This window comes from Coloeus monedula (genome assembly GCF_965178545.1).
Source record: "Coloeus monedula genome assembly, chromosome: 17".
NCBI classification, from domain to species: domain Eukaryota; kingdom Metazoa; phylum Chordata; class Aves; order Passeriformes; family Corvidae; genus Coloeus; species Coloeus monedula.
In genome coordinates, this window is record NC_138797.1 from 15,861,171 (window position 1) to 15,875,523 (window position 14,353).

Here is a 14,353-nt window from a genome sequence, read left to right on the forward strand (position 1 = left end):
CGGGCGGGGCCGACATCCCCGGCAGCTGCCGGCGGGCGGGGCCGAGCGCGGCGGGCTCCGCTGCGGAGCCCAGCGTGGTGCCAGCGCCGCTCCGGGCACGGCGGTGCCCTACGGGCCGGTCGTGTCACAGCCCCGCAGGCGTCCCACGGCCGCTTCTTTCCCGGCAGCCCCCGGAGCGAGGCCCTGGGGGACCGCCCCGCCTGCCGCGCCCCGCCCCGATGACGTCACGCGGCGGAAGTGCTCCCGCCCCGCCGTTCACTTCCGGGCCGCCGCTGCCGCCGCCGCGGCCCTGCCCGAGCCGTGAGGGCGGGCGCGCTCCGTCCGCGGCACCGGCCGGGCCTCCGCGGCTCTGCCGGGGCAGCGCGTCGGGGACGCGGGGCAGCATCCCGGGCACCGGGCGCTCCCGGTGGAGCGGCGGCGGCTCCCGGCGGTGGAGCGGAGCGGTGAGGGACGGGACAGGCCGCGGTGCGGGGGCTTAGCCCGGGCGGGTGGGCGGGCGGCGTGGCCGCGGCACAGCGAGGGCGGCGAGGCGGCCGGGGGCGGCGGGAGCTCCCGGGGCCGGGGACGATGCCGCCGCGGAGGCCCAGGCGGTGTCCCGAGGCTCCTGGACCCGGATCTGCAACAAGTGCCCCGGGCACGGACCGGCCCCGAGCGGGCGGCACCGCGCTGGGTCCGCGGGCTGCAGGTGCTGCTCCTGTGCCGGTGACAGCCCCTGTGCTCGGGAGCGTTTTCGGGCGTCTGGGCTCAGTCTGGCGTGTCTGGCCCCCTGGGCACGGTAGGACACGGCTGTGCTGTGGCAGCGGGGTGTCCCTTGGCAGAGGGGTGTCCCTTGGCTGAAGGGTGTCCCTTAGCTGAAGGGTGTATTTGTCCCCTGTTTCTCCCCTACTGCTGTCAAGGTTTTTGTACAACCGAGTGGTCCAGCGTGGTCAGAGGAGTTGGTTCCCTCGGGTGAGGCTTTGACCCTGGAGATGGATAGAAACATTCTCTTGTCTCAACAGCAGGCACTGGACTCTGATCAGGACTTATTATTGTTGCATCTCTAGGAAGTCTTGAGGTTTGGAGTCAATGCTTAGCAGCAAAGCGGCCTTGTTCCTTTACGCATTCTGTCAGTCAGGGTGCTGCTTAAACCTATATTTATCTGTGCCTGCTCGCATCGTGAGCTCTCCGGAGCCTGTAACCATGGATGTTGCTGCTGGGTGGGCTGCCGGGACGGGGATGTTGTGCTGCCTGGAGCTCTGTGCGCTGGAGCAGCCCTGGCAGGGCTGGCAGGCCCTGCTCTGCCGCGGTTTGTTGGGCTGTGCAAGCCCTGGCTCGGGTGCAAAGCACGGGGCACAGTCAGGGCTGGCAGAGGCCCTGGGAGCTGCAGTCTGCAAGGCCTCGATGAAGGGCTCTCTTTTTTCATCTGGGGGCTTCCTGACACTGACGTGTCTCACGTGTAACCAAGCGCTTTGTTTGGTGGGGATGGCAGAAGGGTGATTCCGAATCCAGCTCCTTGTCAGCACAGGATCACTCCATGTCCTGGGGGTGTTTTGCTGACGGGCCAGACAAAGATCTCTCTGCAATTCTCGTGTGCAGCTCTTCTTGCCAAGGAACAGACTCTGCTGTCTTTGTCCACAGACTTCACCCTGCACAACTTGCGGAGGAACGTGGAGAGGGAAGGGACTGCTCCTGGCCTTATGCTCGGATGTTAATTTAGCACTCCACATTTCCTGTGATTCACAGCCTGTCTCTTGACAGGAGCGCGTGTGCCTTGGAGCAGAAGCTGAACTGCTACTTAACTTTTCCCACACGGGTCTGGCGCTGAGCACAGCCTTTCATCAAGGAATGTTAACTGCCAGGCTGTTGATCTTTTTGTTTGCTTGTTCCCCTGGCCTCTTGGTTGTTGGTATTTTGTGTTTTGGTTCCTTTCATTCAGTTGATCTTGCTCTTAACGGTGATTTTCCTTTAACAGGAGCGTTGATCAGTGCTTTAGCAGCTGCAATTAATACTGGGTGAAAAGTCTTTTCTGAATTGCTGTTTGAGACTGAGTACATCTGAAACAGTGCACTGATTTCTCCCACCTCCTATTCCCTCGGGTCAGGAGCTGGTTTGTCTTTTTATGTAATAAACAAAGCCTGCGGTCTGCTTTTTGATCACAAGTTCCTTAGGCATTCCAGATGGAGTCTGTTGGCCCTTTAATTACCTTGGTTTTCTTAAAGCAGCATTTGGGAGATTGTTCTGTCACCAGCTATTTCAGCTCAGTGTGTGAGCTCAGTGCAGTGAAAATGGAGATTAGTACATCCATAAAAACAACTATCCCTGCAAACCAAACATATGTGATGGTAACACAGGAATGGTTGTACTCAGCTCTCACAGAGCAGCTGAAGGTGGCAGGTGTAGCTTTTTTGCCGTGAAGATCACAGTGGTGTTTGCAGCTGCCAGCTTTCAGCTGGAATTTGGGCTGTGGTTTGCAGCAGTCAGGAGTGGGTCCTCTGGAGGTGGCTGCAGAGCTGCCCCAGCACAGGGCTGCACTGGGGGCACCAGCGGGAGGAATGTCATTGGCTGTCAAAAGCCTAGAAAATGTTAGAAATCAAAAGGCAAAGTCAAATCTGCTCAGCCTCAGGACAGTCCTTTGCCACAGGACGGGGAGGGGAAAGCAGATACCTTCACAAGATGAGCAAAATGAAACTTTTGGGTGATTTTTAAAAAATCTTTGTATCATTGTGCAGGGATAAAAACAAGAATCTCCCAGTGACTGTTTAAAATAATGTTTGTGTAGGTTGGGTGAACTGAAAGGGCAAAATAAAATGCAGAGAAGAGACTCTAAAAAACTCATCCTTCTCCTTGCAGTTCTTTGCCATGAGTTACTTCTCCCTGGGACCCAAAGCCAGGGAGGTCTCAGTGTGGGCTGGAGCCTGCCCAGCTCTGTTGTACCAAGGTCTCAGAGTCTTGTTCAGCGTCAGCTCGTGGTGCTGACTTGGGCAGGGACCTGGAAAACAAGTGGGGAATGATGGTGGAAAGCAGGACAGGGCGTTTCTGTGGCTCCTGTGCTTTTTCAGAGTCCTGGGGAGGCTGTGAGGGAGCTGCTGCTCTGTGTCACAGAGTCCCAGGGGCAGGGAGGTGCTGGGGACGTCTGGGATGTGTGTACCTGCAATGACTTGTCTTTGTTTTCAGTTTTTATTCCAGGACAGTTGTTGCTGAAGATTCCTAATGCCAGATACCCAACCTACTGCCAAATAGCCATGAAAGAGATGAGGTAGCTGCCCCCAGCGCGAGGGAAAAACTGATTTCAATGGATACGAAATACAAAGACGATTTATTTAGGAAGTATGTGCAGTTCCACGAGTGCAAACTGAATGCCTCTGACAACAAGCAGCGTCCTATTAACGATGAGTACTTGCGAGTCGCGGCGGCAGCCTTACTTTGCCTTCCCAAAATTGATCCCTTTTATAGATTCCGGTTGATAAAATTTTACGAGATGGCTGAAAACTCACTGAGATCTGTGAAATCCTCAAGTTTACATTGTCTCCATAATGCATTCAACATGCTTGAGACACTTGGAATTAATCTCTTTCTGTACCCCTGGAAAAAGGAGTTCAAAAACATTAAGGTAAGACATTTTTTATGTAGCCATAGTGAGAACATTATTTTTTTTCCTTTCTGTGAACACATTTCATGCATTTCCTTTAAAGGCTTCTCTTTTTTTCTTTTCCATTTATAGCATGATATATATATATTTTTTTTTTCTCTATATATACAGTTGGTAAACAGAAGCCATAGGGAAATTTCTACGTAAAATAAGTGAAGTTGGTGCTGGTGAGAGTATTCCAAGAACAGAAGTACAAGCACTATCTGCAATTAGAATGTGTATAAAGTAGAAGAGCTTATTCAAGTTTGTTGTTCAGCCTCCCCTGCTGCACTGTTTTATTTTTACTTGTTGGAGAGGCTTTCACTATGGTGTGTGGTCAAGCTGGATTTAAGTTCACTCAGAGTTTGATTTGTCTTGCCACAGCTGTTACTGGACACAAGTATTAAAACCCAGTGCATGTGTTCAAGTGGATGCTTTGCTGAGGTTCCCACAAGTTGTATGATAATGGTGAAGGAATTTCTGCAAAAGAACCGTTTTCAGAACATCTTTGATCTGCTTCTCAGTGCTCAGTTCCTGAAGTTTTGATTTTAAGATGCTTTCAAATGGATCTACCTATGGCAGGTTCCCAGAGGGAAAAGTGGGACCTCACTGCTGGGCTTGGGTGGTGAAGTCCCATGGGAAGCTCTCTGCAGTTGAGTTTTGTGTTTCATCTTTTACCTGTGGTGGGCAGATTGCTCCTTCCTGCACTCAGAACAGGCTGAACTGGGCTAAGCACGTCCCTCAGGTGTGCCAGATGCTGAGAGTATTTCAGCTTGCAGAAACTCATGTCTTTGCTTTTGGGGCTCTTTTAGTGGAAGTTTTTGAATTAATACTAAATTAAATAAAACTGACATTTGAAACTGTATAGTAACAGTACACAAAAAAGAGTGCACCTCAAGTGTATTTAAAACTGAAGAGGAGTTTGTCACTCCTGCAGTAATTCTGAGTTCCTGTTAGCTCCAGCTTGTCCCTGGGTGGGGTAGTTCCCAAAATCCTGGCCTTTTTGTCTTACGTGGTAGATTTTCTGTAAATGCAGACATGTCCGGTATGCATAACAGTTAATGTTAGTGCAGAGCAGAGTGATTTAAATCACCAGGGAGAACATTATGCTAATCAGGATTTTAAATTGAATGAAAACTCTCCTACTTTGAATTTTCCTCATGTGGAATTTCCATCTGCTGAGCAGGAGGGATGCAGAAATCGAGCTCCTCTTGCCAAGGCAGTTGCATGTGTTCGGAGTCGTTATTATTGTATTTAATTATATGGTCTCTGTCACTGAATTATCCGAACATCTCGTCCACCACTGAATTTGTAACCTAGTTTTCCTTTTATTCCCCCCATCCCTCTTAGACCTACACTGGACCTTTTGTTTATTATGTAAAGTCTGCTCTAACCGAAGATGATGTAAGGCAGATTCTGAACTACATGGGCTATGTCCAAGAGCTGGGAACAACGTTTAAGCTCAAAGAGCAGGTCGATGCCATTCAAGTGAAAATGATTTCATTTGAGCTCTTTTTGGCCAAAGTGGAATGTGAGCAGCTTCTGGAAATTCACCTGCAAGTGAAGGATAAGGGTTATTCTGAGATTGATGTGATCAACGAGCGCAAGAACAGCAGCGAGGACGTCCGAGGCTGCTCCGAGGCCATGAAGCGGCGCCTGGAGTGCAAGGAGACGCTGAACACGTCCATGGCACGGATGGTGCTCCAGAAATCGGCCAGCGAACGCGCCTCCAAGGATTACTTTAAGCCAAAGGTGAGCAAGCCTTCCAAGTCAGTGGACACGTATGATAGTTACTGGGAGAGTAAGAAACCACCTTTGATGAGCTCGCTGAGTCTCAGGAAAGAGCCGATTTTGGTCGATGCGGAAGATGACATTAAAGATGAAATTATCCGTCCGTCGCCCTCTCTGCTGACCATGTCCAGCTCCCCACACGGGTGTTCAGATGAATACTTGCCAACTTCCTCTCATCACAATGGCATGCTAAGAACAAATGTCCCTTACAGCTCCTATTTTTCTGCTCAAGAGGACTTAGATTTGTATACTGACCCCGATTCTAGAAGTATGTTAAACTTTAAAAGACAAGACGCTATTAAGCCTGATGTATGGCTATTAAAAAGTGATGCCACCCCTGTTTACCACAAACGCACCCACCTAGCCAAAGACACAGCTTCCTCCAAGTGCCAGAACTGTGGCATACCCTGTGGCGCTTCTGTTTGCCAGAAGTGTGACAATCTGTTCAGCTCGAGGCAGGAGTACCCAGCAGTGAAACAGAGCTCCTACTCAATCAAACCACTCCCAAGCGATGGCTTGTCTCCTGCTCTGAGGGAGAAATCTCAGTACACATCACAGACTCAGAGTCAAGACAGAGCTGCTCAGTTCAGTTCCAAGTCCAAGCCTTCGGGCACCTCGCGCTGCGGCTTCTGCAACCGCTCGGGAGCCGCCAACACGTGCACGTTCTGCTCCAAGGTCTCGTGTGACACTTGCCTCAACGCTTACTACTATGACCCCTGCTGTAGGAAGAGCGACCTCCACAGGTTCCTGCCTAACAACCAGTTAAACTATAAATCATCCCAGCTGTCCCACGTGGTTTATAGATAGACTGGATGAGTCTGTTTGGAAAGGGAAGGAAAGGGGGAGAGGAAAGGGCTATCCTAACTAATGTTCTGACTCCACACTGACCTCTTACCAAAATCACATGTCCAGATATTTGGAACCATGGTTCAGTGATCAGGTGCCAGTTCTTGATTTTTGTGGCTTGACAGATGCTGCAGATCCATTAGATTTCATGCTGCTATAATTTAGGTAACTCCTAAATGATCATTGCTTTTCAACTTACATGGGGGAGAAGAGCACGTTTTTCCTTAAAACTTGGCAGCTGTTGTATTTTTAAAAAGTGACATCACACCTTCCTATTATGTCGCATCTTGCCCAAATAAAACCAGGCAGGGTTTAAAAATAAAGTCAGAGAATGAAGATTCTCGTTTTCTATGAGTGATGAAACCACTGCCAGTTTTTGATAAAGTATGACTTCAAAATGTGCAGGAAATACGTGAATGGCTTGTTTTGCCAACAAGGACTATTTTTTGATGTGTGTCTGCATTTCTTGATCTCCAAAATGCAAACACTGCAACATCTCTTCCTTTTGTCTTTGTTTCCTCCTTCTCCCCTTCTCTCCTGGTTGTTTATCTCGAGCTTATATAACCTGAATCTAGACAATATGTGCTTTATTTTCCGGTGTTGCCAATATCATCCTCCTGGGTTTCACTGTATGGTATTTTAAAGAGGTGATCCTGTATCTGTGTCACTCAGATGATGCCTGGAGTGTTGTCCTCTCAGATGAGTATCCATCTTCTTTCTGTTGCACATGTTTTAAATACTGTTCTTTGTACTGTAAATAGGTGATTTGGAAACCGTTTATTTTTAATAAATATTTAATATGTTGAGTTCTTAAAAGTGGTAGAATCATTATAACTATGAAGTCTCTCTGGGTTATTTGTTCAGGTGACTTTTTGTTTTTCCTTGTACTGTATTTCATAGCTTATTATAGCCACTGTGGCAGAGTGATGTTCTTGGCTCTGATCAATCTTGGGTTTTAATCTGACATTTTTTTCCCTCTGATAAGGCTGCCACTCGTCTGAGTCAAGTCTTGTCTAAGAATTGCAGGATTTTGCTCTCAGTGCACGCTTTTTCTTTGTGGTTATGGAAATTGTAAGTGTCAATGTTCTGCTTGCTTCCAAATTCACTGCCAAGTCTGTAGTGTAGTCCAGCAAGTAAAGCACTGGCCTGGTGAAAAATCAGAGCTCATTTGTGACTCCTGTTCAAGTGAACCCATCAGTTATGGATGTGAATCAGATAATAACCCTTGTCTCTTGCTATAGCATCTGGGGACCCTGGCTGAGAACCAAGACTCCCTTGTGTTGGGCTCTGTACAGTTTGACCCCCAGACACCACCTGGTTATGAATAGACCTTAGTTTTTTATTAAAAGAAAACCCCTAAGAATCCTAACTCCCTTATTCCAACTATAGCTAGTTAGCACAAAGTATCAGGCAACCTAATCTGATGTGCAGAATTAAATGTGTTTAAAATATCTGTAAAGAATCTAGCTGAGATGTAAACTATGTAGTCCACTTTGCACTGAAATGATTGACTTTGGGGTTTTTAATCACTGTTAGAGTCTAGGCTTCTCAACTTCAATGTCCATCACTCCCTGTGTGACAGAAACATGCATGAATGATCGTTTGTCTTACATTTTTTTGGGTGGGGGGAGGGCTTCAGGTAGGTAGAGGGGAAAATTACATAGGCTAATGTTGTAAAATAGCTAAAATAATTTTAGCCATAACTGGGTGTCAGAAGCATTATGGAAATAAGATGGAACCTGGGTCTTACAGAGGGCTGAGAACAGTAAGTTACTGTCCAGTTTGCACTAAGAAACAAAGTGAACGGCGTGTGTTTAACAATCAGGGAAATTCTGAATCAAGGGACTGCAACTGAGCATAACGTCAAGGGCAAGTACTGCCTTGCTGACCCTGAAGGTTGGGGTGAATCTTGTTTAAGTGAATGATTTTAAGGTTTTCAATCTTGTATGTTTTTTATAAATATATATATATATATAAATATGACACAAATGTAGATACATTATGTATATAGTGAAGAATTTAAAAACAATTTTACTATTAAAATGCAGTCTAAGGGTGGTTTTAATTTCGGTGGTTATTTGGGTTTTGTTCACCTTCTGCAGTGTCATGCCTGTTTGGCTGCTCTACAGCGTATCTTCTGGTTCACCAGTTCGATTTCCATATGGCTCCTCACACTACAGTGAATAACTAAAACTGTGATGCCACGTAATTTTTACGGTGACCAGGGCAGGGGCTCTACCTGCTCTGAAAAAGAGAAGTCCTCTGTATATATGTCATGGAATCCTGTAGTACAAACCTGTGTTGAATTGAAGTGATACCATGCTCTATTTTTGTGTATCTTACTGTATGAGGTTGCTGTGATTGATACAGTAAAATATATGCGAATTTAAAATGCAGGTGTTTTGCATCTGATTTGTTTAAATTAATTTATGTTTTGAAGGAATTTAAAAATAAAGAGGCCTTTAAGAAAAGGCTTAACTCTTTTCTTAAAGTGGAGTGTGCATGTAGCTGTCTGTTCCCAACTGCATTTGCATGCTGTGACTGGTGCTCGGAGGGGTCGTGGGGCACAGGCAGGACAGGAGTGTCCGTCCATCGTGCGCCTCTGGAGCTGGGAGTGCTGTGAGCAGAGTGTAGAGCTTCTGGAATCCTGTTCATTTTCCAGCCTTAGCAGCATGACTCAGAGTGTTCATGGAGCATGTGAGCCGGTCTGTCAGCAGGCTGCAGCAGGCTGGGGCGGGCTGGGAGCAGGTTCTGGGGACCATGTGGAGCTGCCTCCATGGATCCCAGCCTTGGCTCTCCATGGCGCTTGCCTAACAAGCTTCCTGAGGGAAGCTGCATCTCCCAGAAGATGTGTGACACTACTGAGGTACATTTTGGCACTTGAATTAGGCCTTCTGGGTCCTTTTGCATCCTGCTAGCTCTGGAGTAGGATAATTCCTCAAGTTCCAAACTAGATCATTCTTTTTGTTTTTTCCTTGTGTTAAAGCATGTCAGGTGAATGCTGAAATGCCTGAAGTGCCTTTTCTACAAGTGTTTTATGATCTGTTGTGGTTACTGAAAGTACCAGGGAGGATTATAAAAATCGGGCTCCAGGTAACTAAAATATTCTTGCAGGAAATGTTGCCTCACACTGTAATGCTTCTTGAGCTGACGTATTTCTGGTGCATATAAAACAAGCCTTCGAGCTGTCTTGTTGTCTGACATCTCTGATTACAGACCTGTAAGCTTGTTTGCCGCATCTTTGGCTTTCAACAGAAGCTTAAAGGTTCCATACAGAGTTAAGAGGTTTAGATTTGATGGTTTGAGCTGACAGTGCCTTAAAGTTATTTTCTGGAAGATGACTCTGGGTTACAAGCATTTAGTACACGTTGCTAATTATGCTGTAGGATGTTTTTAGGGGAAGAGAGTCACCTTTCCAGCATTTGTTTAGAAACAGGAGCTAATCTGAGCATGGTGATAATTGATACACTGCCAGAGAGACTGGGAGAAAAGCAGGAGGTGACTCTTGATATACCTGGTTTGGCTCTGAAATCAGAGTGAATTAGGCCTTTTAGCATGAGCATTACCATGGTGTCTCAGCAGCAACTCAGCTGGGCTGCAAATGTCCCTGTTATTTGTGAAGGGTGTTCTGTGATTCCTTCTGAAAATCATGGAATGTGGTTGTGTTTGTCCAAGATTATAAGTACTTTTCTTTTTTACAGTGATCGTATTTCCCTGGAAAAGGTTTCCTGTACCTGGTCTTGCCAGTCAGAAGATGTAGGGGCAGTGTGAAAAACGAGGTTCACTCTCCTGTTAGAATTTAAAGAGTTTAATATAAAGACAATAAGAGACACATAAAATAAAGCAAAGGGATAATGGCCGGGTGCCTTGGCGCTCTGCCAAGAGCACACCTGATGCCCGAGGTGAGTCCTTTTTATACCATTTTTACTGTCTGTTCTTTATTCATATTAAAACTTTTCCAGGAATTGATCTGCATGGCGACTCCTTGGGTCCGCCTTTTCAGAGCATGCGTAGTCTTCTGCCTTGTGGTTTTATTTCTTTTGGTTCTTGGGGTTGGGCCCGCTAGGTGAGAGTCGATGGTGGGGTGGATCTCTTAATTCTCCAGACAGTCAGGGCTGATTGCAGCTTTGGGCCTCTTTGCCCCCCGGGCAGAGCGGTGATAGCGGCTCTCGGACCCTCCTGGCCGCCCGTTCTCCGGGCAGAGCAGCCTTTGGGCCCTTTTGTTCTCTGGACAAAGTGTTGATCAGCAGCTCCTTGGGCCTCATCCTCTGCTCGATTGGAGGTTCTCTTACTTGCTCACACTTGCTAACATTCTTGCTAAAACGAGAGAAAACTACATCCACACAGCAAAAAGCATTTCTAACATTATATAATATCTACTTTAATACTTTGTGAGAAGCCAATACTATAATATATGTTTATAACAGGCAGGGAATCAGTAAGTGCTTAGGTTTGTGGTTTTGTACTCCTGCACCCTCCTGTGAAAAACAGACTCGGGGGGCAACATGAAAATGAACAGGGTGCAGCACATCTTACACAGTGCCTGGAGGAAGGCAAAGGGTTAAGGCCTGTGTTATGGCAACAGCTCCTTTACCTCCCAAATCCTGCAGACTGCCACAGAATTGAAGCTCCTCCATGTGAGGAGAGGGGTAGGAGAGCCAGGGAGCAGCTGCTGTGTTCACAGCCCTGCTGCCCAGATTTCACTGTGCTGATGTGTGCCAAGCACGGCTGGTCCTCGGGCACTGGGAGCTCTGCACTGGGGAGATCCCAGCCTGGTTTGTTCTGGGGTGGGTCCTTGGGTCAGCCTGGAGTGCAGGTCCCTGTGACTGGGCAGTGCCTGCAGCCAGCTCTGTGCCAGAGTCAGGAGAGACAACGCTAATCCTGGGCTGGCCGTGCAGAGCTGTGGGGATGGCTGACCTGTGACCAGGGATTTACAGCCGGCAGCAGTGCCCAAAGTGGGGCAATCCTTATCATTCCTGGTTGTTCCCCTCCTCTGCTGCTTTTGCTGCTTTCACAGTGGAACAGGCTCTGGGAGCTCAGGCATTGCAATCAAGGGTTGGTTTTTTTGGAACCAGCTGCTTTGCCGCCCTCACCTCTGGAGAAGGATCTGCTCTCCTGAGGAGTTGCTGAAGGAGGGCAGGCACTGCCTTGCTCGGAGGCAGTGGGGTGCTGCTGGTTGGTTCCTGCCATTTGCAGGGCAGAGTTGCTCCGAGCTTTTTCAGATGCAGGCAGAATGATTCCCCCGCTGGCCGTGCTGCCACAGAGGCCTCCGGAGGGCCGGGTTTGTGTTTCCTCACCCTGAGGCACAGCAGGGTCGGAGGCTTTGGTCCCCTCCTCTCCGTGGTGCAGTCAGTGCCCTGCTCCCCGTCCTGTCCCAGCTGGCAGCAGCAGCGCTGGCTCCCTGCTGCTGTGGCAGAGCAGAGGGGCTGTGAAAGTCATCCTGACACCCAGCAGCTCCCTGTGTCAGGCATGGACTGGCAATGAACATGGAAAGGCTTTGTGCAGAAAAAACGTGGACAGGTGGAAATGTTCCAGATAAAAATGAAACAACCTGCTCTGATTTTTTTTTTTTCCCCTTGGCATCAAGAAGAAATTTCCAGCATTCAGAGTCTGGGAGGCACTGAAGTAATTTTGCAGGGAACTTTACATGAGGTTAGAGACTTTTAATTATTGATATTTCTTATTGATGAGATCTTTTCTTAGTGCTGCAAATCCTGAATGTGAGTGGTGGTGATTCTGGAGCTTCTGCTCAGGCTGGGCTTTATCGTACACAGTTCCTGCTTTGAGATGAGGATGTGAAGTACCTTCTGATGTGGGTAATGCCTCCCATTTGTTTTTCCTGTCTTATCTGGACTTTGAGTTAATTCTGCACTGTGCAGGTCTCTGAACTGAAGACAGTGTCAGAGTTCCATTAGCTATAAGTGGTGCAGGAGCAGCCCTGGCAACTTGTGTGTGGCAGCTGCTTCTGCTGTTGTGGGTGTGGGACTGTCATGCTTCCTGCTTTAGAAATCATTCTCATGATAGTCATACTGTTCTGAGATTTTTCATCATCAACCTGCTTTAAAAAAAGAAAAAGAAAAATCAACCCACAACTGCTCATTAACTCCTTAGAGAAAAATGCTGCTTTCTCACAAAGTAAGTAAAATCTGCTCAGTAGCTTTGTGTCAAGGGGCTCCAATTTAACTGCATTACCTGGAATTTTCACAGGCACCCTTCTAAGGCGTGGCCAGTTCTGGTGAGCTGCCTTTGCTGAGGCAGCAGTCTCTGAGTGACTCCATCATTGCACATGTGTAAACCCCACACACATAAATGAACTGTTAATGAAAAGAGATGCTGCCATCCAGCAGGTCTAAGAAGGAACAGCCTGTTTACATCTCAGTGCACTTATGCTGACTGGTACATCCCTGGTGAACCTTCCCACAGGGCAGTCTGGGATGAAGAGGAGGCCTCCTCCTCCTCTCCTGTGTGCCACCGGGAGCCTGGGTGTGCCCACAGGAGGGGCTGTATGGATTTGCTGGCCACAGCTTGCATGGGCTGACTCAGTGGCAGAAGCAGAAGGGGACCAGGACAGCATCTGTCCCCTCAGTCTGTTTCCTCAGCTCAGGGCCAAGGTTAGCCATAAGCCTCTGTGTCTTGAGGGGTCAGCTCAGCACTGCTGTGAAACACCTCCCCAGGAACTCAGTTACCTTTGGGAAGTGCTGGTGAAGGCTCGTTTATGGGTCCTGGGATGTGCACTGAGGGGAGAATGCCATTTCCAGCTCTTTTTGCTTTATACTTTGTTCCTGGGCCTAAAAATGCGAATGTCTGTAGCATTGTTTCCTGCGGTATTAACCGAGGTGTGCTCTCAGAGCTGTTCCCAGCCTGCTTTATATGCTGGCTTTGGGCCACCTCAGCAGAAATCAGTGGGCTGTGTGCATATGTTCTGCTTCTCCTTTTTTGGGGAGAGTGGGGGAGAGGGGCTTAGTTCCCCACGCTCTGCCTCTCACTCCTGGAGAAGTAAAACCCCTCTTAGAGCAGCTACTGTTGCATCTTCTGCCATGACTAAATTCTCTCATCCTTCAGCCCCCAATGACAGAAGTTGCTCTGAGGGACAGGAAGGGGAAGGAGCGTGTCTGTGTTGGTGCCCAGCTGTGCAGTCCTGCTCAGTGGCTCTCTGGGGCTGGTCACTGCCCGTGGCCCGCTGGTGCTGCAGGACAGAGCACGGTGGCACTGGCTTGGGACAGCCCGGCCAGCTGGGAGGAGATTTATGTACAGCTGCTGCAGCAAACCCAGGGGGTGAGCAAGGCCACAGCTAAAGGTAGGAAGGGTGGGAAATTCAGTTTAAGGAATAAGATGAAGCCTAGTGGCAGAGCAGTATCCTAACACAGGAACGGTGTTTCCTGCTGTACAGACTGTTACAGACAGTGCTTCCATGTGGGTGATCTGGCATTTGGGGTCTTGTGTTGAGAAGGATCTAAGGAAATTTGTACCTTGTTTAGAGGATGTTTCATTCAGTGTCTGCCCAGGCTCCCCATGCCCTAAGTGGTGCTGGAGGCTGTGCTGCCCCACAGTACCAAGGGGACAGGCTGCAGGTGCTGCTCCAGAACAGAACTGCGGAAATGTCAGCTGAGCAGAGGATGCTGATAGACTCTGTCACCCACTCCTGGGTTTCCAGTGGAGAATTTCAGCCTGAGAACACAAAACCTCTTCATGTAAACCAGTAACAGAAATAAGATTTAGAATGGGTGACTACTGGCGGGCAGGAGGGCACATTTGGTCTGTGCACGGTCCTCCAGGGAGAGCTTTGCATCTTCTGAGATCAAACTTGAGAGGTCAGTCTCAGAAATCCCTTATTTTCCCCTTCTTATTCCCGCATTTCAATATTCAGGTAGAGAAGCACTGAGTCATCTGAAATGTGTTCTCTCCTCTGTGGATCACGGCTGGGCTCTGGGAAGAGTCTGCCATGTGGAGTCTTCCAAACCTCCCTTCACTTGGACTCTTGTAGGACTTCTGCCTCCTTCAGGAATTAAAGTCTGATTCACTTTCCACTGTGACTCGTAAAGTCTTAGACTACTTAGAGGCAGATCAAAAATTAAAATAATCTCTTTTGACAGCATCGAAGCCTGTGGT

The 14,353-nt window shown here is 48.3% G+C and overlaps 1 protein-coding gene across 1 annotated transcript; it reads left to right on the plus strand.

Annotated features, from left to right (window-relative positions):
* The first annotated feature begins 2 nt into the window (after positions 1-2).
* On the plus strand, positions 3-8,696 carry SPATA2 (spermatogenesis associated 2). The gene is made up of 3 exons (XM_082292650.1): positions 3-443; positions 3,154-3,589; positions 4,958-8,696. The coding sequence occupies exons 2-3, from the start codon at positions 3,272-3,274 to the stop codon at positions 6,203-6,205; spliced, it is 1,566 nt and encodes a 521-aa protein (XP_082148776.1). The 5' UTR covers positions 3-443; positions 3,154-3,271; the 3' UTR covers positions 6,206-8,696.
* The last annotated feature ends 5,657 nt before the right edge of the window (positions 8,697-14,353 follow it).

Bases quoted from the DNA above. Each gene is read 5' to 3' on its own strand.
- SPATA2 (XM_082292650.1), top strand. From the start codon at position 3,272: ATGGATACGAAATACAAAGACGATTTATTTAGGAAGTATGTGCAGTTC. The intron at 3,590-4,957 runs GTAAGACATTTT...CATCCCTCTTAG, and splicing joins AGGAGTTCAAAAACATTAAG to ACCTACACTGGACCTTTTGT.